This window comes from Notolepis coatsorum (assembly GCF_963971535.1).
Source record: "Notolepis coatsorum genome assembly, chromosome: 17".
In the NCBI taxonomy this organism is placed as follows: domain Eukaryota; kingdom Metazoa; phylum Chordata; class Actinopteri; order Aulopiformes; family Paralepididae; genus Notolepis; species Notolepis coatsorum.
Window position 1 is genome coordinate 73,607,233 of NC_140181.1, and position 26,591 is coordinate 73,633,823.

Consider the following 26,591-nt stretch of genomic DNA (forward strand, 5'->3'; position numbering starts at 1 on the left):
CTGATAACGATCTGAGATTACGAGACACCTCTCAGAGGTCATTTCCAAGTCTCTCAATTTCGTCGAGAAAGAAGTCCATATCTTGCCGGGAGACCAGTGCAGAGAGCACCACCAAACGGAAAAAGTTTACTTTGTCGCCCAGAGGTTGGTAACCCACTAGCATGGTGCCTTGTTTCATCATGCGTTCCTTGATGACTGGAGCTACCTTTGAAATCAGAAGAACAACAGTCAACTCTTAACCCTTTCACTACAACGCTGCAAAATGTTAACCCTTTCACTACCACACTACAGACGGTTAACCCTTTCACTACCACACTACAGACAGTTAACCGTTTCACTACCGCACTAGTATGTTAACCCTTCCACTACCACACTACAAAGGGTTAACCCTTTCACTACCATACTACAAAGGGTTAACCCTTTCACTACCACACTACAGAAGGTTAACCCTTTCACTACCACACTAGTTAACCGTCTGTAGTGTGGTAGTGAAAGGTTAACCTTATGCATGTGGTAGGGACAGGGTTAAGACTTAAATAGTGCTGCCGAACAAATGCTAGAAAATGGTTTCTGCCAAAAACCTGGAGGATGTCGTCTTTATGCACCCAGTCCACTGAAGCGTTATGGAAACATACTTTTGCCAGTTGGGACTGGTAGTCTGCACTTCCCTCCTTTCCCCTCAGACTGGGTGGTATGAACCAGAAGCATACATTCACGAACTCTGGCTGTTCATAGGGACACACCATGCAGGGTTAATAAGCAAATATGAAGATTAAAAAGACAAATATATTTATATACAGTATTATGTATAAAATAAAAAATAAAAAAATAAAGCAAGTCATCAACTTGCCTCTCCCAAAAGCTGGAACCCCTCCCTTTTCTTCATCTGCTCCATCAAATACCTGTGCAAAAGATTAGATTAGATGTAATGATGAAGATGAAAATGTATTGTCATTATACAGCACAAGTACAGTACAACATAAATAAGTTTGGCATCCAACCAGAGTGCAAATGTAGCAGTAGCAACAGCAATATACAATGTACAGGTGATTAAACTGGGCACAAAATATACAAATTAGTACTACTGAGTGTAGTGTGTGAATAGGTATATATGTGGCAAGAATAAAAATATATATTAGCCTACATATTGCCTTGAGATTGAGATGTTGCCTACATATGTCTATTTGCCAGGTTCTATATTCTTAGTATTTAAAAAAAGCAAAAGGTTAACATTTCGACCAGTTATGTGAAGAACTGTAAATACTGTAAACACTGTAAACACCTTTTCATGGTCGTGCTGTTTGAGTAAACAACAGAAAAGTGACAGGAAAGATTTGGGAGAAGGTGGGGGATTACATACGATTTAAGTTGGGCAAAAGATTCAAACCCATGAAATCACAAGTACCCAGAGCGGCATAGCCAACTAATCCTCCAGGATACTGAGACATTTTCTACTTTACATTTGTATGGGATTAAAAGCACTGGTGCTTCAGTCAACAGTTTCTATTAGGTTGGTGGATAATTCCACTTACAGGAGCGCCAGAAAATACAAGCGCGTGTCATTCTTCTAAAAAGGGCTCTGTGATTGTTGAATTACAGCTTATGTGGCAACCCTAAGCCACCACTGGGCTTGGTGATTGAAGGACGCTACGTAGCGACCCAATGGCTGGGCGCTGCCCATATTTGGGCGTCCGCTTCCTGACGCACCTGTCGCTAGAAGATCATCAAGAGCGATTATCAAATCACGGCGCGGTGCGCCTGTTGAGGAGGGGGAACTTAATGGAGCCGAGGAGCACCCTCTCACTCTCCCGTAGCAGCGCAAGGCGACAGGCCACAGAGCGGAGATGCCGCCCGGCCGACAGATTAATGCTATAAAGCCATTATTGTTTATTAGAAAATAAAGAGTATGATTTTGGGAACTGCAACCTGTCTGTGTGTTGTTTATTCTGCCACCCCTACACCTGGAATTGCCACACTTAGCTTGTTGTTTGGCTGCAGGACGTGTTTTACCTTATGTGGTGGAAGGCCTTGTCTACGCGCTCTGCAAATCCTTCGGAGCCCACGGCTTTCCACATCAACCACAACTTCAGACAGTCAACCTTGCGGCTGCATTGTATCGCCTTGTCCCCCACGTCCAGACTCATGTCGTAGGACTTGTCCTGCTGGAAGAGGTATGTGGCACTGGCACTGTGGCACTGCTTCATCTGGTCCTGAGGACGAGTGGAGATCACAACAATCACCAATGACAGCAAAAGCACACAAATAACAGTTTTCTGTTTTTGACATTATGTGTATCTAGGGCTGGGCATTGAAAATCTGAGGAAATTATTGATTGGAGGATCAAGAAAAGAGTGCAGGGCTTGAGATATTGATTTTGCCATCAACCCTGTTCTTGCCTCTCTCATTCTAGCCAAACTTTAGTGGCTGGCTTGAATATACTTTTAGTTACTCATCTGTTATCTGTTGTAGAAGCCTCACACAAAGAAGCGTGACCACATCACACCGGTGCTGGTTTCCCTGCACTGGCTTCCTGTTCGCTTCAGGATTGATTGTTTGTCTTTACGGCATTGAATGGTCTGGCACCTCGCACCTAGCACCACCCTCAGCACCTAGCTGAACTTTTCCATGTTCGCACCCCAGTTAGAGCACTGAGGTCATCGAATGAGGTACTTTTAGATGTCCCAAGGTCTAGACTAAAAGACTAAAGGCGACCAAGATTTTGTGGTGGCTGCCCCCAAGTTGTGGAATAGTCGGCCACATGAATGCGACTTGCAGGTTCACACAGATTCTCAGAGACTTTGGACAAATTGCTAGAAAGGGACTTTGGAAAATTGGACATTTTGAAACCCCACCCATCGTAGAGAATAAATGAGTTATAAAAAAAATAAGAAAAGGGTTAATGGCAAAAGCAATTGAGCGCCCCAGGGTGCTTATGACTATGAGAGTAAGCACCCTATACAGGACAAGGTAGGCCTACATATTAATTCTGAGGTTGGGAGAATTCTAACCGTGGTATCCTTTAGTAGGAAGGCAGAACACTGCAAGCCAGCCATCAGCATCTTGTGTGGATTCCAAGCCACAGAATCGGCTCTAAATCACACACACAGAGAGAGAGAGACACACACCAATGTATTGTCCATGTATTGACAAAAGCCAAGCTAGTGGCCATATTTGCTCAACCATGTAGTTCTACTAATTAATGCACAGCCAAAATGCCATCCTTGCCCTTTGTAAATAATATAATCCCTTCACCACCTTGCATGAGCTACAATAGGTTGTAATACCTGTCAACGCCTTTCATCAAATGTCCATGTTGCTTGGAGAAGAGGACACTCCCGCCCCAGCATGCCTGTGTGAAACGATGCAGGGAACAAAGCACAATATTAACAGACCCACCATAAAACCCACGGCTTTACAAAATGTCCTCAGGTCAACAAGTCTTGCACAAGGTGAAGACTACAGACGTGCTCACATCCACAGCTTTACAAATGTCCTCAGGTCAACAAGTGTTGCACAAGGTGAAGACTACAGACGTGCTCACATCCACAGCTTTACAAATGTCCTTAGGTCAACAAGTGTTGCACAAGGTGAAGACTACAGATTTGTATCTAGTTTTAGTTCCACACATTTTATGTTCTTTTTACTCTTTTACTAGTTTTAGCCCTTCACATTCCATGTTCTTTTTTACTCCTTTACTAGTTTTAATCTTGCTTATTTCATGTTCATTTTTGTACTCTTTTGCTAGTTTTTATGTCAGTTTACACTGTAGCGCTTTGAGAATTGTTCCACAATTATAAAGCTCCTCTACAAATCAAATATATTATTATTACTCACGTCCACGTGCATCCACAGCTTGTGCTTCTCACAGATGTCCGCTATGCTGTCCAGCGGGTCAAAGGCTCCCCTCACTGTGGTGCCGCACATGCAGCTCACAAGGAACGGCACCATGCCCTGGTGGAAAAAAAGACATTATGAAAGAGGTGTGTAACTGCTACCCTCATAAACCCAACACACACACACACACACACACAAATCCTCTTAAAAAGTGGCATGCCACTCATTCTAAGGATTCTCCCAGTGTTCTTCTTGTGCCCCAGGACTGTGCATTCAATATTTGTGAACAATATGCACCACTCTCTCCTGAAGCTAGAAATGACTAAAAATGTCACTGGGATGTAAAAGGGGGTTCTGACTATATACGTCATAAAATGTTCCTTTATCCCCATATGATGTTTTAATTCTGGTCCATACCTTCTAGCAATGCTAGACTATGAACCTAATCTTGGGCTTAAGAGCTCATGCAATCATTCTATGGCCTCAGAGCACCAGTCTCCAGATTTGACATCACTGATTGGAGGGTTCTCTCTCTGATTTATAGCCTTAGGAGAGAATGAGGTGTGCTCACGAATACTGACTGAACTGTCCTGGGGCACAGGAAGAACACCTGCAAATTCCTAAAATGGTAAACACCCTTTAAAAGTCGAAGCGTATTGCTCCTCAAGGGAACTGTAAATGTACCACTTCTTAAGGATTTGCATGGCTTTGCGTGAAAACAGAGGTTTCCTTAAAATCAAACAATAGTGAACTTGCTTGAGATTTTGCCAGCTGTATCTTTTCATCTAGGTCCTCTGGGATCATGCGGCCCCTGTAGAAAACCAGACCGCGAGGCGATTAGATAGAAGACGATAAATAAATACAAACCTGATAAGAGAGCTACAACAGAAGATTACGACACCTGTCATCCACATTCACAGAGATGACACTGTCCATTCCGAGACCCTGGAAGGCGGCCCCTTTCTTCACAGAGTAATGACACTAGAGGAATCGGAGCAATGCGTTAGCCCTCTGGTGGTGGCGACACAGAAACTGCAGCACGATTGTTGACACAAACAAATCCTAAAATGTCATCCGACATTGATCCTAAATGACACCATCATTTCCCACCTCTAGAGATGCAAAGACAGCCAGTCGTGGGAGGCCCCACAGTCCCTGTTGCTTGACTTGTGGGAAGGCCCGATAACGAGCCAGGTTCATGGCATACATGTTGGAGGTTGATCCTCCAGGACAGAATATACCATCTCCCTCAGTCCAGCCAATCAGCAGACGCAGCTTTCTTAAGACCTCGTTCTCCATCAGCACAAACACTGGGGCTATCTCATAGGTATACCTGGACCACACACACACACACACACACACACACACACACACAGTGTTGTAATGTGAAAAGAAGATTGAAGGACAGTCCTATCAAAGCAAACTATACTATTGTAAGATATTAGAAGTGATGCATCAATGTTGAATTTGTGTCTTACAGGTTAGTGTTGAGTGCTTCTGTGAGAAATCGACCTGCCAATGAATGGTAGTCCAGCCCAGCAAACTGCTGATTGAAGAAGCGTGGGTGGCCTGAAATATACAATACATTCATCAGGACGTTTCATCGTGACATTCATCAGGATGTTTCATCGTGACATTCATCGTGACATTCATCGTGACATTCATCAGGACATTCATCATGAGATTCATCAAGACATTCATCGTGACATTCATCATGACAGTCATCATGGCAAACTAAAAGTGTACCCCATCCATCTGCCCAGGGCCGGACTGGGGAAATAATTCAAGCCGGGAAATATAGTGCGAAATATAGCCCCAGTCAGGCCACTTTTTAAGCAGGGGGGTCTGGGGGTCCCCCACAATGAATCTTAGTTACAAAGACATTCTGCATTCTGGTGCAGGAATTTTTGAATTGTTACCCTTTAAATGCCAGTGTTTGTGATGGCATCACAAATTATTGTAAAAAAAAAAAAAAAAAAAAAAAAAACACAAATTTAAATATCTTCAATATATCAAATGCAAAGTGGATTTTTCTGGGGGGATTATTACAGGCTAGCATATGTCAATGATTAGCAACAACACTGATTTCGATGGATTTTTTTGTTTTTTTGTAATGTCAGATTGAAAAAAAGACTCACTCTTACCATTAGGGGACTAAATTGTCCTCTTCAAAAACGCCATAAAAATATTATATGCTGAAAAAACTGTCCACTTTTTATTTCATAAATCTTTTATTCAACTTCAGCCCTGATCATAACCACCACATATTCAATACATTTTCGAATTTTTAACCCTTTAAATGCCAGTGTGTGATGGAATCACAAATGATTGTAAAAAAAATAAAGTGAGATTTTCAATATATCAAATGCAAAGTAGATTTTTATGGGGGGGGGGGGGGGTAAGCATCTGTCAATGATTAGCAACAACACGGATTTTGATGGATCTTTAGTTTTTTAGTAATGTCAGATTTAACCTGGGCCCTCTTGAGGATGATTTTCCCACTGGCATTTTGGCGACCTCTAGCGGCTCGGGTGTGCATATTATTCGAATTAAAGCCCTATTTGTTGCCTGTCGATAGCCGTTTCAGGTGACAAAATCCGTTCCGCGGTTCTCGAGTTACATGCCGATATGTGAGGCGTGCGCCGAAGTACACAGTGTTGTACAAATACAACACCGACTCCCAGGGCTCTAGCTCCATGAATCATTTGGCGATCTCGAAAAATATTGGACAGGGTTGTAGCCAATGAGTGTGGCTTTCCACCTGGGGGATGTACGAATCAGGGATCTACTGTAGGTGAAAAGTCATATTTATGACTGTTTAGACTGCGTTACTCTCTGTCACAAGTGATCTCCTGGTTGTTCCCCACCTAGGTTATCTAACTATCGCGCCGCCGCAACTAGAAACACTGGCCTGGCCTGCTTCTTCTAAGTTCAGTGGCCTGACCGTGGACAAAAAAAAGCTTCCCGGTGCTCCCGATGGCCAGTCCGGGCCGACTGCCTCTACCCCTCTGTTTCACCCACAGTCTTACAGGTTTTGACGCTGTACTTGGCTACATCTCGTACTCTTTGCAGTAGCCTGTCCTCATGTTCCCCTTTCTCTCTCAACTCCAAATCCAGAAGAGCAGCGAGTTCTTCTGGCTCCTTCCATTCACAAACCTGCAGGAGGAAAACGTCCACAGAAAATCAAACCAATTCAAACTGACAGCGCATTTGATAAATATGAGCTCTGGTGTCATTTTAGGTTTGATGGTAGACCTTCTCTTTGACATCTGTGCCCTTGCATAGCACCTCCTCCGTGAGGATCTTAAAGGCTTCAGCCAGGAAATGTTGACCCTCAGAGTGGTCGATAAGAGGATCATTCAGGTCATGTCCAGTCGGGGTAGTTGGTTCCTTGTTTTGCCCACCTATTTGTTGGAATGAGGATTGTTCAATATTATTACAATAGTGAGATGGCACTGCACAGGGGTGAATTTAGTTTTCAAGTTGAATATGATATTCTATTTGGTTTTGCAGAGTACTGGAAATTATGGAAACCTGACCCGAGAATAGAGTCACGCAATATGCGATTCATTAAAAACGTTTAAGACTCAATTGAGAGTGACCCTCATTCCCAACGATGCCGAGCATACAAAGATGTCAGAAAACAAACAAAACAAGAAAAATACATGATCTGGCAGGGACGTTTTGTCGGATGCATGCGCACTACCTGCGCATGCATCCGACAAAACGTCCCTGCCAGATCGTCCGTGACTGAGTGCAATTTGTCTGTGACTGAGTGAGTGAGTGACCACAATTTGCCGTGCAAATCTCCCAGTGGCAGTCCCTGCATGCCATGGGAAAGAGTTGAGCATGATGAAGGAAAATAATTACATGATGATGATTATATATATATTTTTTTTTATCTACTTTTTCTCCCATTTTCTATTTTTCTCCCATCCCAATTTCGTATCGTCCAATTCTACCCTCCCCTGTTAGGCCATGCCTCCCACAAGCCGGCTGCAATGTGGACTAAGCCTTACATCACGTGTCCCCTCCGGTACTCGAGGAAGCAGCAGTCGCATCTTTTCACCTGCACAGCGCGATCTCTCAGCGTCGGGGGTCTGCGTGGGAGGGACACGCCGCCCCCGTTGCTTCCTGATTCTGCTGTGCAGGCGCACCAACCGACCTGTAGGAGTCGCTGTCCACAACGTCCGATCCCCACCCACCAGCTTCCCACCCCCTAATACTGCCAATTGTATTAGTATGAACGACCAGCCAAGCTGATAGCAATGCGGAGAGCTCGGCTCGAACCCAGCGTCTCCTGCATTGGTGGTGAGCGCCTTGCCCACTGCACCACATAGCCGTCCCAATGATTATATTCTTAAAATGTCCAACGGTTATAATAGTGTTGATTTTTATGATGCAGTAAGTTGTTCCATGAATTTGGGGCACAAAACATTTCCCCCAAGTTTGGAATTAAAGTGGTAGTCTGTACTGAGTTAGACTTCTAATCATTCCAAACAAACCACTTTTGCTGCTGGGGACCAGATGATCTTCCCAAGGAATGTCCTACCAGACACCAGTGCAAATGTAAAAGCATTCATGAACTGGGTATGAGTGTGGATTATAATTGGAAAGAGAGTGTCAAAATATATATACATTTATATGAAAAAGTTAAAGATTATTACTTTAATTACTCAAGGAACTTGTAGCATAAGCCGGTCATTGGATCAGGTTCCATAAGGACCAGAAGACCAGTCTAACATAGTTGTAATATAAGGTTTTCCAATAAGGGCTTTATAGATAAAGACTAGCTGACGTTTTCATACAAAATACAATGATAGGTGCCATATACATCACCAGTAATAAATCGAAGAGGGCAGAGTCCAGAGGTTTAAGTGTGCACAGTCTTAAGATGTGCACGAAAGTTGCAGGCTTACCATAGCCGGCTGTACAGAATCAGCCAAGCAATACATAATACTGTTGTCTGCATAATGATGAATATGTGAGTTTATAAAGGATGACTATGACAGAGATAATGATATTAATTGGATCTAACACAGTCAGTCAAAAGGCTATACAAACAAAAATTGAAAGATGCAGTACTTACATGATCTGTTGATTATATTGGACATATTTCCCTGTCCGAAGCTACACTTATCCTTTCAACATACCAAGTACTCAATGAAGTAGGCTGTAATGGCAAGGCCCGCCTTTATGTTAGGCCACAAAGGGTAGGTGTCCTTTCATTGGACAGAAACCGGAGATGAGGGAGGTTTGACCTTTGTCCCAGTCTATCAAACAAGGCTATTAATTCTAGGCTAAGTCACCAGTCAGCCATGGGGGGATGGTGCATGCTCAGATTGCACTGGTGGAGTGATAGGGGAACACATTGATGGAAATGCAGCCAAATTGTTACCGCGCATGAGTCATACTCCAATGTTTGACGGGATGAGACGAGGGACATCTTTAGTGACATCTCCTTGATTTTACCCTCCTTGATATCAAATGGGATAAGTGTCCAAGCAGAAGAAATGATACAGAATACAGATATGTGGCTGTTCTTGTACAGCCTAAACAATGAACAAGGTCCACATAATTATCCATGCAATCATCTGTATAGATGACACCTGTGCTGTATTACTCATTGCTCAAATGGGAAGTGTAGTTCAACAGATACTTCAGTGTGTAGTCCTCTCCATTATCCAGATGCACACAGATACATATATTGAATGGATGGGACACAAGGGACACCATTTTAAAGGAAATGTGCAGTGTATATTATTGTGTCCTTAAAAAAAAAACACACGTTCTTTTAGTTTTCCCAAAAAAGTTAAATGTTCAGATAAGAGGTTTTGCATTTCAGCCATCGATATAATATATATTCAAGGGGTAAAGGAACTGTATAGACACCAGGAAGGCATGCCATCAAGTGCTGTTCTGTATCATTAGGGCCTCTGCTTGGCATCACTCTGCACTCTCTCGCGTACGTGCACGCGCACTGAATAAATTCCACAAATGTACCTTTAATACCAGTATTAGTCTGACCACACCCCTCATCAGCTTACCTTCATAAGCAGGTGTGTGGTCACCTGCTCTCCTCCTTCTCGCTTTCACCACAAGGAAGTGCCTGGTAGTACCCCACTTGACGTGTTGTTAGTTGAAAAGAGTTGTGACGAGTTTACATTGTGCTTAATTTTTTCTTCTCTCACATCTGTTGTAAAGAAAAAGTTTGGGTCATAATGTATTCCGCGGAGAGTAGACCCGCTAGACCTACTCTTCACCAGCGGTTCTCCATTCCCGCCTCCGTCGTGCGCCTTGGTGCTGGGCTGTTGCCACTTTCGTGGTTGCCGACCCAGCCCAGGAGACAGCCGATGGATAGTTTGCCTCTCCGAAGAGCCGAGGAGTCGGTGCCGTCGCTCCGGCGATGGCCTGATCTCGACTCTGGTTCTTCTGGTTCCGGGGAATCGCCCGTTGGTGAACGGGGGGTTGTCTTGGAGCCAGAGGATTTGCGACGCAAACTTTTCGCGTCTGCCCGTTCACGTCGCAAGATGGTAGCGTGCAGACGCGAACGGCCTGGGTTTGGGGAACTGCTGGAGACCAGCGAGGATGCGTCCGGCTCTGGATTTCCGATGGAAACTGAGGACTTCATGGAAGAGGCGGACAGATTCTTGTATGATGGTCCCGTGGAGGAGAGTATCCCTCCTCAGGAGACCCCGGAGGGGGGGGAAATGGCTCCATGGGGCTCCCTGTTCGAGGATGTCGAGGAACCACCTTGGCCTCATCAGCAGGATGCCCTACTGTCGGCCACATCAGACTGTGGCTCCTTAACCAGTCGCAGCCTGCTGCATGCGAGGGATGCGGGGTCGGTGGAGGAAGGTCCGCAGGGGGAACTGCAGGCTTTGTTTCCCGAGCTCATGGCGGTAGCCGCTGCCGCAAACGGCGTGCCGCTGCCGCTGCCATTGCCTGCACCTGTCCCTGATGATCTCATAGGTCATCCCTGGCAGCGTCCCCCAGTGAGAGGGGTGGACGCTGTCTACCCATTTTTCCCCTCGATGGGGGCCTATGTTCATCGGGGTCAGGCGGTGTCCAACATCATGGGACTAACTCCCGCCTACGTACCAGTTACGCGGGTGTCGGGGTTAGTCAAAGGTATGGGGGAGGGCGTGCCTCGGCTTGACAGTCCGATGGCCGCTCTCCTCTGTCCGGATATGGTGTGGGAACCCCTATGCAAGCCGGTCCTCCAGGGGAAATCGGCTAGGCGATTGGCTTATTGGGGTGACCAGTCATTCATCGCTGGTACACAATCGCTGGCTGCGGCGTCTAACATCGCCCACCTGGCTAGATTTGTATCGGGGATCATGACGGGCGGCACGGATCTGAACGAGGTAAAATGCGATCAGATCACCCAGGCTGCGGGAGCTGTCCTGCACCTTTCCCAGGTGCTGGCCATAGCCATGGGGAAAGTGCGCGCCCTGGCCACCCTGGGCCAGCGTCATCTTTGGCTGGAGCAGGCCCGTGTGCCAGAGAAGAAGAGAGCTCCTCTTCTGACGGCCGCCCTCTCCGACGCTGGTCTGTTCGGGAAGGCCCTGCGGTTGATGACCTCAACATGCAGAGAGATGGCAGAGGAGAGATCCATTCTCCAACCCCATTTTCCGCCTCCCGTCTTTGCCGGTGGAGTCAGAAGGCTTCCGCGACGTCGAGCTGTCTCCGTCGCCGCTACCACTGCCTCCGCCGCCGCTGCTGGCCCTTCCAAGAGGGCCAGGGGAAGAGACGGCGCTTCTGCCACCGCCGGCCCATCCACGACCGGAGGAGACGGTAGGGAACGTCGTGTCCAGCAGACAGTAACCTACCGTCCCTCCGGGGCTCCTCGGGGTGGCAAGACTCGAGCGGCGCGAGGTGGCAGACGCCGCTGAGTGACTTTTCCCCTCTGTATCCCCTCTCTTTTACACCCTCCCCGGCCCCTCTATGTTTTTGTGCCTTAGAACACATTATAAATAAAAAAGTTCCCCGATATAAGGGGGACTGTGTTTTGGCCGAACAAACTGTGTGTTTCTTCAACAATTCATATGGTGGGGTTGTGTATATATGAATCTGCACTTTTACGTTGTGAGATGAGTCGTGTTGTGTTACGAGGTTAAGCAAGGTCTGCAACATACACTCAGTAATAGGTTATATTAGCTTGATGCTCCACATGCAGGTAGAAACTGGTGTTATTCCATTGCTTGAACTAAGTATATGTGTCTCACAATGCTGTGTTGTTTAGTTGCAGTAATACTCGTACACGCACATTCCACGGCCTAGCCGTTACTCTCGGTCAGCGTTTTTTGCTATGTACGACATAGTCAACGGGTGTAGGATTCACACACATGCGACTTGTGTTTTGTTGTAAATCCTGTTCACATTTTGTGGGTAGCGGGCATTGTATTAGCTTATGCTATGCATTGCATTCTACCGGAGGTTTTCAAAATGGCTACGGTTGTTTTTTCTGTGTGTAGGGAACGAAGTGTGTTTTCGTGAGGGGGTGTCGAATAAACCCCTCCTTTCCCACTTGATTGGTTTAGGAGATTTTTGATCTCTTCTGCTGAGCCAGTCAGGGCCGAGCTGGTGGGACGTCTTGGCAGGGGGGGGGGGGGGGGGAGGGTTATTCTGCCAACTCCTATTACAAGACAGGAGCCGGCAGGATTCCCCGCCCGTTGTAGCGGTGTTGCTATGGCGACGCCTTCCATGAGTTACGGTGTCTTAAAGGTGTCGAGTTAGGGCGTAGGGCTCACAGTTCTGCTGCGCCCGATTTATGTGTAAACTTGAGTCGGTTGGTCACGTGACTCACAGTTGGCATATCTTTTTCATGACTATAAACTCATGTGGGAAGGTGTTTCTGGGAGGGTCTGGTCTTACACTCTGATTAAAAAGAGTGACTGGATTAAAATCATGTGAAAACAGGTTTTTTACTCCCAGCTGTGCAGTTGGTTCATACGGGTGATGCTTTTTCTTTATTATTATAAAGAGTTGGATGTGTCTATATGGATTGGAAATGAGGGTCCCTGATGGAAACAAGACTAACGTCTTTCTCAGGTCTGCCTCCCCTTAACCAATTGTGTGTATTGCGCCGTACTGGGTTGTACCCTTTCTGCAATCTGTTGGGTAAAGTTTTCATTCATTCATTCATGGAGTTGATTGCATCTCGCCCCTCTTGTCGTTCCCCTGGGCGTCTTGGGGATTCAATAAGATGGTCTAAACAGCCTATTGTTGATGTGGGTATGTCAAAACGCACACATAGTGCTAGCTCAGGATGTTCTGTTGGACATTGGCTGACTGGCGCGCCTTGATTGCTTGGGGTTAAAACAGCGTTTTTATGAAGCAATTGGGATGGGTTTTTTTTCCTCTTCCGACACCCTGTGTGGTTGTCGATGGGTTCCCGTTCATATCAGGGGATGATAACGGAATGGATCTGAACATATGGGGAAGGGTCTCACGCCCTGGGGGTGGGCCGCCGGGCGCGGTTCGTACCGAAACGTCTGGGTGGCGCCTTCTTTTTATGTTTTAGGATCAACACGCATATCTGCCCCTTCTCCTGGGGTTGGCAGGTCGGTGTGGTTAGGGCACGGGACTGGTTCTGGTCGCGCTGGTCCAGATCAGTTACACCCGTTGTCCGCCGGGGATGCAGATCTGCTGTTCTGGTACCCTGAGGGACTTGGGCTTTTTTCAGGGGGAAAAAATGCTAGGTCGGTCCGGGTGTCACAGGGTTGGGTACATTGTATTCTACACTGTCGTAATGGCTTACGGCCGTGCCAACCTGTACGCGCCCGATCTCGTCGGATCTCGGCCGCCATGCAGGTTGGTCTTGGTTGGTACTTGGTTGGGTGACCTCCTGGGAATACCGAGTGCGGGGTGCTGGGGCTGGTCTTCCATTTTTTACGCTCTTCTCTTACGCATGGCGAAGAGGGGCCTGTTGGGGTGGTTTTGGCCTCCTCTGGGAACCCTGTGCTCCCCGTATCACCGGGCCTGGTCCGGGGTAATGTTTCGTTGACCCGTAGGCCCGGGATAACCCTGTTGGAAACTGGAACACGGGCTGCGGCAGTGCCGCAGGTGTGTTTTGGTTTTTTTTTCCTGAGGGGTTATGGGACCAACCATTGCATAGGGTAACGCCTGGGTGGTTGGTTCTCTGGTGTGTTGCTGCAGTGTCAACTCCCGGGTTCACCGGTTGAGGGTGCCCCTGCACGTTCATGACGTCTGCCAATCGTGTCAGCCTTCTCTGTGGAGGCTTGGTTATGCGACAACGCCAGCATACGCCCCTTCCGCCGGGGCGGCTGTGTTCAGCTGTCCTTTCTGGCGCCTGTCTCGTCCGCAGTCTCCAGGCTAGGGTTAACAGCCTGTTGCCTGGTCTTTTTTCCCGGTGCACTGCCTGCTTCCGTTGGTTAACTCTTGTGTGTTTACGGCCGTGCTGTCTGCCTGTTGCAGGGCCAGACGGTGTACTATTGGGGAGGACAGGGCCCGCTCGGCTGAGGGGCCTTTGTCCAAATACGCTGGCGATGTGGGGGGCGGGGTCACTAAGTGCCCGCCTGGTGGGGTCTTGATGCTGGCATCATGGACTTCTCCGGGCCCCCATTCCAGGGAGTCCAGTCCTTTTGGTGGGTCTGGGTCTTCCTTCGCGCTCCGCTGCTACGGCCTTGCCACGGGGTTGGGTTTGCCCTTGATCCCGTGATTCTGGGGGCAGTAACGAGGTTGTTTCCCTCCGTTCGTTCCCGGGTGGCATGCGGGTTGTGCGTGTGTGTAGTCGTGGGGTCAAGCCACGGTCTGCTCACCCTGTGCGTTGAGTTGCTTGAGTGCCTCTTCGCACGGTCGGGTCCGTCGCCCTCCCGGTAAACCTCTAATAGGGGGGGTGCCCTCCATTAGGGGGGGTCGGGGGGCTCGGCCCTCCCTGTTCTGTTGGTTGTGGGGGGCCTTCAGCGGGGTGTATTTGTCGGCCAGTGGCTCCGCTTGGCCTCCCTTTGTGCAGAGTGATGCCAAGCAGAGCCCCTAATGATACAGAACGTTAGGTTATGACTATAACCAAGTTCTGTTAATTAGGGGTGGCGCTTGGCATCCGACGGCCGCTGCAGCCCTTGACCTCACCTTGTGGTGAAAGCTTGGGAAGGAGGAGAGCAGGTGACCACACACCTGCTTATGAAGGTAAGCTGATGAGGGGTGTGGTCAGACTAATACTGGTATTAAAGGTACATTTGTGGAATTTATTCAGTGCGCGTGCACGTACGCGAGAGAGTGCAGAGTGATGCCAAGCGTCACCCCTAATTAACAGAACTTGGTTATAGTCATAACCTAACGTTCCTAAAGGTTCCCGAGGTTATCAGCTAACAAGATTTTACAAAGAAATCTACATATAAACCCGTAGGATGTAAGGAGCCTAGTGTTTGTATCCAAAAGAGTTCCTTTGACATAGTCTTTTGTCTGTGTCTCCTCGGTAATGGCACCCTGCTCAGTACTCTGGTAACTAGGGGAAGAAATGATGTGAGAGAAGTCATAAAGTGACAGACAACTGGTTAGGAACTGGTTAGGTCATTGGACAATGCTGCAATAGCAGCTGGTAAAACGTTGGCGATTTATGGAATGACCATTGTTATGTGTCCAAAACCCGAAATAAAATAATTTAACTGAACTGAAGGATCAAGTCATAAAGTGACAGACAACTTGTTAGGATCAAGTCATAAAGTGACAACAGGCTGAGATCAAGTCATAAAGTAACAACAGATTAGGATCAAGTCATAAAGTGACAGACAACAGGTTGAGATCAAGTCATAAAGTGACAGACAACAGGTTGAGATCAAGTCATAAAGTGACAGACAACAGGTTGAGATCAAGTCATAAAGTAACAACAGATTAGGATCAAGTCATAAAGTGACAGACAACAGGTTGAGATCAAGTCATAAAGTGACAGACAACAGATTAGGATCAAGTCATAAAGTAACAACAGATTAGGATCAAGTCATAAAGTGACAGACAACAGGTTGAGATCAAGTCATAAAGTGACAGACAACAGGTTGAGATCAAGTCATAAAGTGACAGACAACAGGTTGAGATCAAGTCATAAAGTGACAGACAACAGGTTGAGATCAAGTCATAAAGTGACAGACAACAGGTTAGGATCAAGTCAAAAAGTGTGTCCAGCATGTGTCCTGCAGAAGAAATATTTCTTGGCAACCGCTATAGGCAGCCATGGCTTCTTTGTATTATGTGACCTGTGAACTTAGTTTTCCTCCATTCTCGTTCAGCTGCCAGACAGATCTGATTAATACTGTTATTGTTTAACCATGGGGAGATTCTGTCAGTCAACTTCTTTTTAAACTTCAGTGGAGCAACAACATCTAGAGTAAATTAAATGGTGGTTGTTGAGATTTCCATAACCATAAAGAACGGTCCAAACTGCATGGCTCAAATCCTCTCATAATATCAGAGAACATTTCCTCTGCTCTGTCACCTAGTACAATTTTTTTGTCTCTCTTTTGGTCTTTGTTAAGATTAGGTTGGCATCAAAAAGCACACAGTGATGGTCAGATATAGTTAATTTGATTACCGAGGCCTTATCAAAGTTCTGTTTTTATTTGTCACATATACATATAAGATTATAGTGAAATGCTTGGTTATGTATGACCCTCCTGAGATTGTGCTTCATACAGTAAAAAAGGAAAAAAGCAAACACTATACAAAATATACAATTTACAAAATTGCTAATTTGTACAAATAAATAGATAAAATGGTGTAATGTTTAAAAAGTGTTTAAGGTGTGCGAGGTAAACCGGCCTGGGCTGAACATTGATAGGTTCAAGTTCAAGTTTCAATTTTCCTTATTAGTTGTCATACAGAAGTACAGAATACTTTTATATAAAATGCTTCTTTCTGTTTTGCTCCAGAGATTGTGCTAGATAAAAATAGATAAGTATCAAAAGTATAGTAAGTATAAAATAGAAGTCAAGTACGTAGACAAAAAGTGTTCAATATATACAATGTACAATGCATATATACAATGTACAATGCAGAGTAGAAAAGTAACTGAGTTACAATACAATACAGTTATACTATACAGTACAATGCAGAAATGGGATGAGGTACAATTTAGGTACAATTTACAGTAAGGTGTAATGAGGTATGGGTTGTAGTGCAAATTCTTTGCCAATAAATATAAAGTGTGTTTAGGTGTTCTAAAGTGGGTAAAGTGGGTGCAGCAATGAGTTGTTTGTTTAAAGTGAGTGTGTGCGTGTGGATGTGTGTGCTGTGAGTGCATTTGATGGTTGTTACGATTGTTCATTGTTCAAGCCTTGTTCATTGAGCACTCATTGTTCATTGAGCATCCTGATGGCCTGGGGATAGAAGCTCCCTCTGAGTCTCTCTGTGCTTGCCATGAGACTCCAGTATCGCTTGCCTGACTGCAGCAGTTCAAAGAGGCAGTTGTTTGGGTGGCTGGAGTCTTTGATTATTCTCTTCGCCTTGCCCATGCACCGCTTGTTGTAAATGCCTTGGAGAGTGGGAAGCCCCACGGGCCACTCTCTGTAGTCTGCTGCGGTCTTGTGCAGTGCTATTCCCAAACCAGGAGGGGATATTGCCAGTCAGGATGCTCTCTATTGTGCATGAGTAGAAGTTCTTGAAGATCTTCTGACTCACGTTGAAATTCCTTAAGCGCCTAAGGAAGTAGAGGCGTTGTCGTGCCTTCTTGATAACACTGTCAATGTGTGTGGTCCATGTCAAGTCCTCGGATATGTGGACTCAGAGGTACTTAAAACTAGGTCTAAGGTTACTAGGCGTTACAGACCGTGTTGAGTACTGATTCTCTAGCCTGGTAGTTATCAAAACGGGAACAACATGGTTTATTATTGGAACGGTTTGTCATGATATTCTTTCTCCCCCCCCCCCCAATCATATAGGCTTTAGGAGTTTAGGTAGCGATGCTTGAGATAGAAAACCTCTTACCCATTTTACACTCTTTTTTTAATAGGTCAGATGGTAGTATTGAGTGTGCAATCGTATAAGTCTCATCAATACACTGAGGAGTAGCCCCTGGCAAGGAAGTGTTGTTTCATATCAATATCAATCTTCAAAATTAATTTGCTGGTGATTGGGGTTGCGGGAAGATAATGCACATTTGCCCAAACATCATCCCAGTCAAACTCGGGGGTCCAACTCCGGGATATCCATACGCCAGATTGTATCCAATGATACATTTTTATACATGGATTGAATTAAGAGCGTATAAAAGTCTGAGACAAACCCTCTGGAGGTCGTCCTGTCCACTATGAGCCTGAGGAAGGGGTGTGGGTGCAAAGCTTGAGCCCACGGCACGCCATGCGCCCTCAGTGCTGACCTTAGTTGAAGGTAAAGAAAAAAGGACTCGCCGGGAAGATCATAAAATTCTTTTAAGTCCTGAAACGCACGGAGGCCGTTCTTATCATAAATATCCTCCAGAGTATGAACTCCCCTCCTCTGCCATTGAGGAATATTAACCGGCTTGTGCCCAACAAGTAATTGCTGGTTATTAAAAATTGGAGAGTCCAGGTGCCATGGGCATTTAACCCCACACGACCTCTGTACATTACGCCACGTTTGGATCACGTGAGTTATGATCGGTCCATACCTCAGCCGGCATTTCGAAATAGAGACAGTGGAGTACACCACATCCTGCAATCTATAGGACCTATCTTACACCTAGGAAGCTATTTGCTATGGGACTGATAACCGACTCTCGGTGCACTTTGTGCTCTCAAAAGGCCACTGGCACTTATATGCATATGTATTGGGATTGCCCACCAGTGGCCCGCTTCTGGAGGTCAATAGCGGACAAACTTTCTGATCTGTGTGGCTTAACTATCCCATTCACAGCTGTTACGCTACTCCTGAACGATATAACAACACTACCCGCGTCGTACAACTGAAAAGGGTTGTCCTAGCGGGCGTCACAGCGGCAAAGAAGCTAATAGCAATGAGATGGAAGGAGCCGGAGAAGCTCACAGTGATTAACTGGTCCCTAACACTGTTGGATGTGATTTATCTTGAGATATCCACGGCGCGGGTGATTGGGGTAGGGCAGGCTGGGATTGACCTGTGGTTCGCAGCAGCTGAGAAGATCAGGACCGCCGTGTGCGGCTGAGCGGGGTTGGGGTGCTTGTTCGGGGGAGTCCGGCGGTCTCATGGTAGGGGGAGGAGGAAATGTCTTGTCTGTCTTGTTTTTTTGTTATGTCCTGAATTTAACTGGGGATGTATTGGGGGGCAGCTATTTAGCTATTTTTTCACTATTTGGTCATTTATTAGATAGCCCCCCTTGAAACCTTGAAACCTTGAAATGTTGAAATTTAAAATTTAAAAAGGTTGAACTCTATTTTCTTTTCTTTTTGTCTTTATAATTTATAAATTGTTATTCTGTATTATTATTGTTTTTGTTATTTTCCTGTGAAGTTCTGTGTATTGTGATTGTGGTTAATGTGTTGTCTTGTTTCATGTGATTAATAATTAAAAAAAAATTGATAAAAAAAAATCAATATCAATCTAATTTAATCCACATATCAAGTAAATGCACACATTTGGGATTGGACTCAACAGAGAAATATACATCTTGGCTCATAGGAATGAGAGTGGCAAATTCTCTAAACTCAATTTGAGACCCATTAGAGGCACAGGATATCATCAAGGTTTCTGAAATATCTAACAATATTGTGATAAAAGAAGGTGCAGGATATCATCAAGGTTTCTGAAATATCTAATGATATTATGATAAAAGGGATTTCTGTTCTTAGTGAAAATAGACAGCTGCTCAACATGCCAACATGTAAATGATGTTTAGCTATAGGAGCAAAACCACTCCCCATAAGAAGTGCTCTCCCTGGTGGAATGAAAAGAAATAGAGTTTGAGAATGAGATATATCAAATCACATATGAAAGCACTTGGTGGACACATCCTCAGTTTGATCTTGTGGGTAATATTCAAATGCTACAATACCTCTCTCATGGGAAATGTTTGTACTGTATGCAGACTTTCCACATCAAAGGTGGCTAGAATAATGTCACTGGGGATCTCTTGCAGTTCAGAGAGGCGTCACGGTGGTGTAGTGGTTAACACTGTCGCCTCAGCAAGAAGGTCCTGGGTTCGATTACCGCTTCGGGACCAGGTTTCCGGGTTGCCAGGTACCCAGGCTTATTTTTTTATTCGTGACTTTTGTTTTTGTCTACTTAAATGTTTACTGTGAGCACACACACACACACACACACACACACACATTTTAAGTTTCAGTTAAGCGTGACTAAAAGTTCATTTTACAGACTATTCCATCCAGATGGTGCAGAAAACATAAAAGCCTTCTTTCCTAATTCAGTCCAAACTCTAGGAACAGTCATAAGTATAATGTCCTGAGACCATAACCTATATTTACCCTTTATCTAGTTAGCAAGACAGATAAATAACAGGGGAGTCTACCCAGAATGGCTGGTGACAAACCAAACCTGCACACACAAATAGTTGAGCAGTATGTTTAAGATAGCAGTGAATTAATGACTGTAATCAGGCACGTGCACACATAGAGCCCAAGGGGTGCTTGAGCACCTGCCCTTTTGAGCCTCATAAAAAAGTGCCCTTTTTATAAAAAAAAATTATCTGCCCTTCCAACTGAAAAATGTCAGGATAGAATCAAAATATTAGGTAAAGAGAGAGAGAGATGCCCCATATTTCATTGCAGTTTGCACGGCCTCCTCAGCGTGCCTCTCCGCGGACCTATATATTTTATGCATAGCGTGGTTGGTGATGATGATGATGATAGAAACCGCTGTGGCGCATACAGTTGAATGCTGGTATTACACTCATTGAGGGACACAAAGAAGTCAAGTCCGATGGGATTTGGGAATCTCAAATACAAATCGGGATTGGAATTTTTTTTCATTTATATTAAACAATACAGAATATACAGCACTTCTTGGGGTCTGTAGGGTAAGCACTTATTCCCCCCCCCTGAACATTTATGGAGATGTATGGGCCTTTTAAGTCAGTGATAAAAGTGTCTTTCAAGGATAAGTGAGCTCCTGCACTGATTATTATAGTTCAATATTCAATATTTGATCACCAAAACCCCCCAAAAAGAATAAAAAGGGGGCCCCCCGCCCAAAAAGGGCCCTTAAAAATCAGGCTTGCACGCTCAGTTAAAACACACACAGGTACAGTGCCATTTTCAGCCTTTGAGCACCTGCCCCTCTAAAGTCCTGTGCACGTCCCTGACTGTAATAGTATGTATTTTATATTATGTATTAAAGTGTTGTTGTGATTTGTAGTACACGTGTATTAGTAGGCTACTTTAGTCATTGCTGTTATAATCAAATGTTTGTTTAGATGTTTTATGATTCCACGTAACACCTAAGGGACAACAGATGGAAAACTAGCCTTGGCTATAATCTGCCTTGTTGAAATACATTGGAGTTTTGTTCATTAACTTGCACTGTCCCTTCACAAATAAACACATCAAATCAAATCAAATCAAATCAAATCAAATCAAATCAAATCAAATAAATAAAAACATACAAACGACTAAGCTGACGTCTTGACAAAGCAGCCAATTGAAAGTTTGGAATACAATATACAGTGATGAATGAGGGCTCTACAGTTTGTAACAAACCTTAAAATCGCCATGGTGTATCCAACATTGAGACATGTGCTGATGCATTCATGTATAGCAGATCACCATAGTCACCAAGAACTGGCAAAGAATTTAGCTTCAAGCTGTCTTCTTCTGACATCAAGAGAAAAACAAGACCCGTTTCTAAAATAAAAACGTAACTTCAATTTCAACTTTTCACCAGACTCTGTATATGAGGTTTAAAAGAGAGGTGGTCATCAATTAGAGTCATAAAAAAATACATACAATCAATTATTTGTATGTGGTGGTGAGTGACTGCCTCAATGTGTTGGCCTTGAGTAGTAACATGCTCTGATTGAACTCTTCCTCGTTTTTTCAAGCATCAGCTGATGAAGCTATATTGCTACAGTGACTATATAGCGCCCTCTTGTGTGTTGTTTGATCACAATTCTCCACTTGCAATTAATGGAATCTCTTGTTCCACAACTGACTCTAGATGTTTCTATAGCACGGACTACAATGTATAACGTATGACGTATATCATGCCAGTTATGTATATTGCACCTCTGTATACTGTATATATATATATATTTTTTTTTAATTTAACCTTTATTTTACCAGGTAGTCACTTGAGATCAAATATCTCTTTTTCAAGCAGTAAATACATATACTGTATTTACTTACTCATAGTATATATTCAGATTCTAAGTGTTATTGATCATATTAATTGTAACGTATAATATAACTGATAGGGCACACATATCCTCATTGGCACCTTTGATTACACTGCCTACCTGCTCATATGCTTATATTCAGAGTTTATCATTGCTTACACTGCTTATTTTTACTTTTATCCTGTACTATAACTTTATTGCCTATATTTATTACTATTACCATGCCCATACCTGTACCCCCCCCCCCCCCAAGGGGCTCACGACACATGACTCTACAGAACGTTTCTATAGAAGGATTGGACATTGGTATATGATAGCGGCACGGTGGTGTAGTGGTTAACACTGTCGCCTCACAGCAAGAAGGTCCAGGGTTCGATTCCCGCTTGGGGACCAGGTTTCCATGATGCCAGGTACCCAGGTGGGTGATCTCCCAGGCCTTGGAGTTTGCATGTTCTCCCCGTGCTCGCAAGGGTTTCCCCCCCGATAAGATAAAACCCAATGGAAAAACATGCACAACAACAGATCATTAACGCTGTGGCGTCCTTGACGAAGACGGGCAGGAGCACTTGGATTGGTCCCCGGGGCGCGGCTCACGTTGACGCCCTATCTGCTCCCGGCTGCCCATGGGGGGAAGGACGACGGGATGGGTCAAGTGCAGAGACTCAATCGCATCGGCGACTGAGAAAAAGACAATGCATGTGTGTGTGTGTGTATCCCGGTGTGTGTGTGCCGCTCCAATTGCATGTCCAGTTCGTTGCATGCCGAATAAAGACCCCCCTAAAGAGGTCCTGCATTATTATTATTATTATTATGAATATTCACTACATAAGTTAAGAGGTATAACTAGTTATTATAAATGAGAGATTACTCATTTAACCTTGGTGTCTGAGACATACTGTTAACGAGCTGTCTGGTGGGGTAGGAGTGAATGGGAGATAGAACCTTGGGATTGCAGAAAAACATAGGATTTGTCATATCATATTCCTATGCTTGAGCTTAACGTCAAATCAGGTTTCAAAGCAACATTCAGATGGTTGGAATAGACCGTGGGTGAATTATTTTCCCTGATTAGACAAGCTAAGCTCATGGGGTGAAACCATGGGTGAAAGTTTGACCAGTCAGTAAAAGAGTGGGTGACTGGGTGTCACCCCTTAAAGGGTGATGGGCAGCTCAGAACACCAGTCTGTGAGCGTGTCTTGTCTTGTCATAGTTGTTCTATTGACCCTTGCACTGTCTAAGCAGATGTCTCTGTTTTTGTTGTTACCTGTTAGCAAACTATACCTGTTTGCTGTCAAACTTAAATCTGAATACAAAAATAAATCTTAACGGCATATGGAAAGTTAACTTCATGAGTATATCTGATTTACGTGCCTCCTGCAACGATCTGTGAGTGAACCCAGTAGTAGATGAAGAAAAAGATCAGTCTTGATTTCAAAAGCGTGTGTCTGGTAGATAGGAACAAAATGTAATCCCTTGCTTAAAGGCAGAAAGTCACTCGATACGTTTACAACTGGGTTCTTATTCGTTGGTGTGTGACTGTCCTGTGTCTCTGGACCTGTTTCCTCTTTCCCCTCTGTGTCTTCCTCGGTTGCTTTGGGCGTTTTTTGATGCTGATATCCATACATATATATAGAGCATATAGCGCATAGTTTAATCACCACATTGTATATTGCTGTTGCACTTTACTGCTACATTTCCACTCTGGTTAGATGCCTTTTCATGCTCCATAACAGTGGGCAGGGACCGCTGCCAGACATCCAACTACTAGGAACTTCCATGACTCCCACCTAAACGGACAATATAAAGTATGAAGTATATCACAGCATACATACCTTATGCATACTGCACCTTATGTGTATACTGTATACTTACTTCATCGGAGCATATATTTAGCATTTAAAAAAAAATTATATATTAGATTATATATATTGTAACTATATTTATTGTAGGGCAAATATAACTGATAGGGCATACATATACTCATCTTGCATCTTGACCTTTTTACAATGCTTACTTGCCCATATGTGCATGTCCAGAGTTAATTATATTCTTTACACTGCTTATTTTTACTTCTCCACTGTACTATAATTCTATGACCTGTCCCATGTCTTCTACTACCTGTACCTCCCGTCCCCCATGCTGCTATCATGCCTGCATTTCCTCAAGGGGATCAATAAAGGAATATCTTATCTTACTGTTTTATTTATTGTGCTGTATGATGACAATACATTTGGATCTAATCTAATCTAATATGTTTGGGGGCAAGGGGTACTCTGGTAGGAATCAGTGTCACTGGGGAAGTCACTCAGTGGAGTACATGTACAATCATGTACTTTATACGTGACAAATAAAAGCAAACTTGAAACTTGAACTTGAGTTGGAACACTGCCGGTGGCGTCTCTCTGGGGTTGACTTATCTGGGCCTCGTCACTAGGCATCCATTTATACACCTTAGTGTCTCTCCTGTATATTATCACTTTAGTTCTCATCAGGTCATCTTCAAATTATTTCAGTGTCTGTTTAATGGAGACTCACTGATATGGGTAATGTCCCCACCAAACCTCTCAGTCATACATGTTTGCTTATTTCTTTTTCAATATCCTCTACTGTCATCTACTTTTTATATTTTCTACCTGTATCCCTGCTCTCCTACTCAAGTCAAACCACAACATATTTGAGAACCTAACCCCTTTCCCAACTGGAGATGAAGGGATGACACCCTGCTACAATGTCTGAAAAACTGCCCTGCTACTTCGTTTGTCCACTAGAGGGCAGCCTTGTCTTGAAAATGGGACTTGTTTTGAGGTGACAGGACGTGGGTCAGAATTGGGATCAACTGTCATTCAATTCAGTCTTGTTTAGGAAGTGTTATACACAATCCAACAACAACAATGATATAATAAATCAGATGTTTGTTTTATTGAGTGTTATTGCTTTTATTTTACATTTTATTTACCTCATTGATAGTGAAATGACCCCAAATGTGATCTCTGGAAAACAAAAAGAAACATGTACATGATGTTTACCAAACAGTCAGCACGACTAAGAGGGGAGGAGCTAATAACTGTTGACAAATTCAAATACTTGGGAGTCGTAATAGACTCTACCCTCTCCTTCAAGAACCTCTTAACAATTGCCCCCAAAAGTGGTCATTTTAGTTTTAGTTTTTGAGGACCGAATAGTTTTTTTGCAAACCAAGATACTATACGTTATACTTATAGCACATGCATGAGCCTGGTCTCTTTTGAAAGATGACATTCTGACGTTTCTGATACAATAAAGAAAATTCACTTTTAGTGCTAATGAAATAGAGTAACATATAGGTCTGAACTTAAGTTGTAGAAAAACTTGTTACTCACGTTTTTCTGTAGTAGTTAGTAGTCCAGAAGTAGTATTTCTCCAAAAATTGGTATGGCTGAAAAGACACCCTGGGTCCATAGCCTGAAGTCTTGTGTAGTACATGTCCAGATTTAATAAAAATCCATTCAGAAATGAGTGATTAGAAGCGGTTTTGGTAAAAGGTGAGAGCTCAGAAAACGATTTTCTCATAGACTTCAATGCAAGAATTCTCTTCCTGTTTTGGCTCGTGAGTTTTCACCTAGATCCCTGATTCTCTCATTCCCACGTGGGGAACCATTGGGACCAGGATCCTGTCCAATAATCTTCAAGATTGCCAAATGATTGACGGAGGTAGAGGCTCGAGAGCCGGGAGTGGTATTTGAAAAAATAAAAAGTCTGCCGTGTAGGAAGACAAGAGACCACATTGCAGAGACATCTATAATGTCTAATTATATTTTTAAATACATAAGACATAAAATCATAATGGAATTGTAATAAAAAAAATATATTCCCACTAGGGTAACAACAAGAAAATGTTAATTCAAAGGCAGCTGGATCATCCAGGCGTGCTTTGAGGAGCTGAATTCTAGTGAGGTTTCAATTTGCTGAAGGTGACAACAGATAATAGACTTTTATTTTGTATTTATTTATACATTTGTGATTGACAATCTTTGTTGTGATACTTTTATGAGCATAAACAGTTGTCATCAACATTTGGTTGAAAACAAAATAGGCCACCACAAACATGACCAAAAAATATGTTTTATTGATTTGCCATGAAGGCTACAAATGTTGTATTATTTTAGTTAACAAACTTTGCCATCTTATTTATATTGAAACATATTTTAAAATTAATTGTATAGTACATTTTGTAATCCACCCCTCTGGTGGGATCACGATAATTCTTTTTGGGATCAAACTGATCCCAATCCTGTGTTGTCGGTTTGAACGACCCATTTTGAAGATTTGATCCAGATTAAAGCTTGGATTAGATTTTCTGATCGGATATCAAAGTGATCCTAATCCTGTTTTTTAGTTTTGAACTACCCAAAATCCAAATCTGATTTGATCAGATAGGGATTCAAAGTTTTGAACTACTGGGCCCAGATGAATGAATGATGAATTGAAAATGGGGGACCGTGATGTAAACAAGACGAAAGTC

At 44.0% G+C, this 26,591-nt stretch overlaps 1 protein-coding gene across 1 annotated transcript in view; it reads right to left on the reverse strand.

Annotated features, from left to right (window-relative positions):
* LOC311244085 (cysteine sulfinic acid decarboxylase-like) overlaps positions 1-26,591 on the reverse strand; it is a 38,984-nt gene continuing 12,393 nt past the window's right edge. Inside the window, 15 exon segments of the mRNA XM_084333496.1 lie at positions 1-205; positions 636-725; positions 847-849; positions 851-902; positions 2,011-2,210; positions 3,009-3,090; positions 3,285-3,349; positions 3,835-3,951; positions 4,591-4,645; positions 4,736-4,815; positions 4,945-5,167; positions 5,313-5,403; positions 6,864-6,990; positions 7,090-7,238; positions 8,924-8,975. Coding sequence (XP_084189622.1) covers positions 32-205; positions 636-725; positions 847-849; positions 851-902; positions 2,011-2,210; positions 3,009-3,090; positions 3,285-3,349; positions 3,835-3,951; positions 4,591-4,645; positions 4,736-4,815; positions 4,945-5,167; positions 5,313-5,403; positions 6,864-6,990; positions 7,090-7,238; positions 8,924-8,975 — 1,560 coding nt within the window. The 3' untranslated portion in view covers positions 1-31.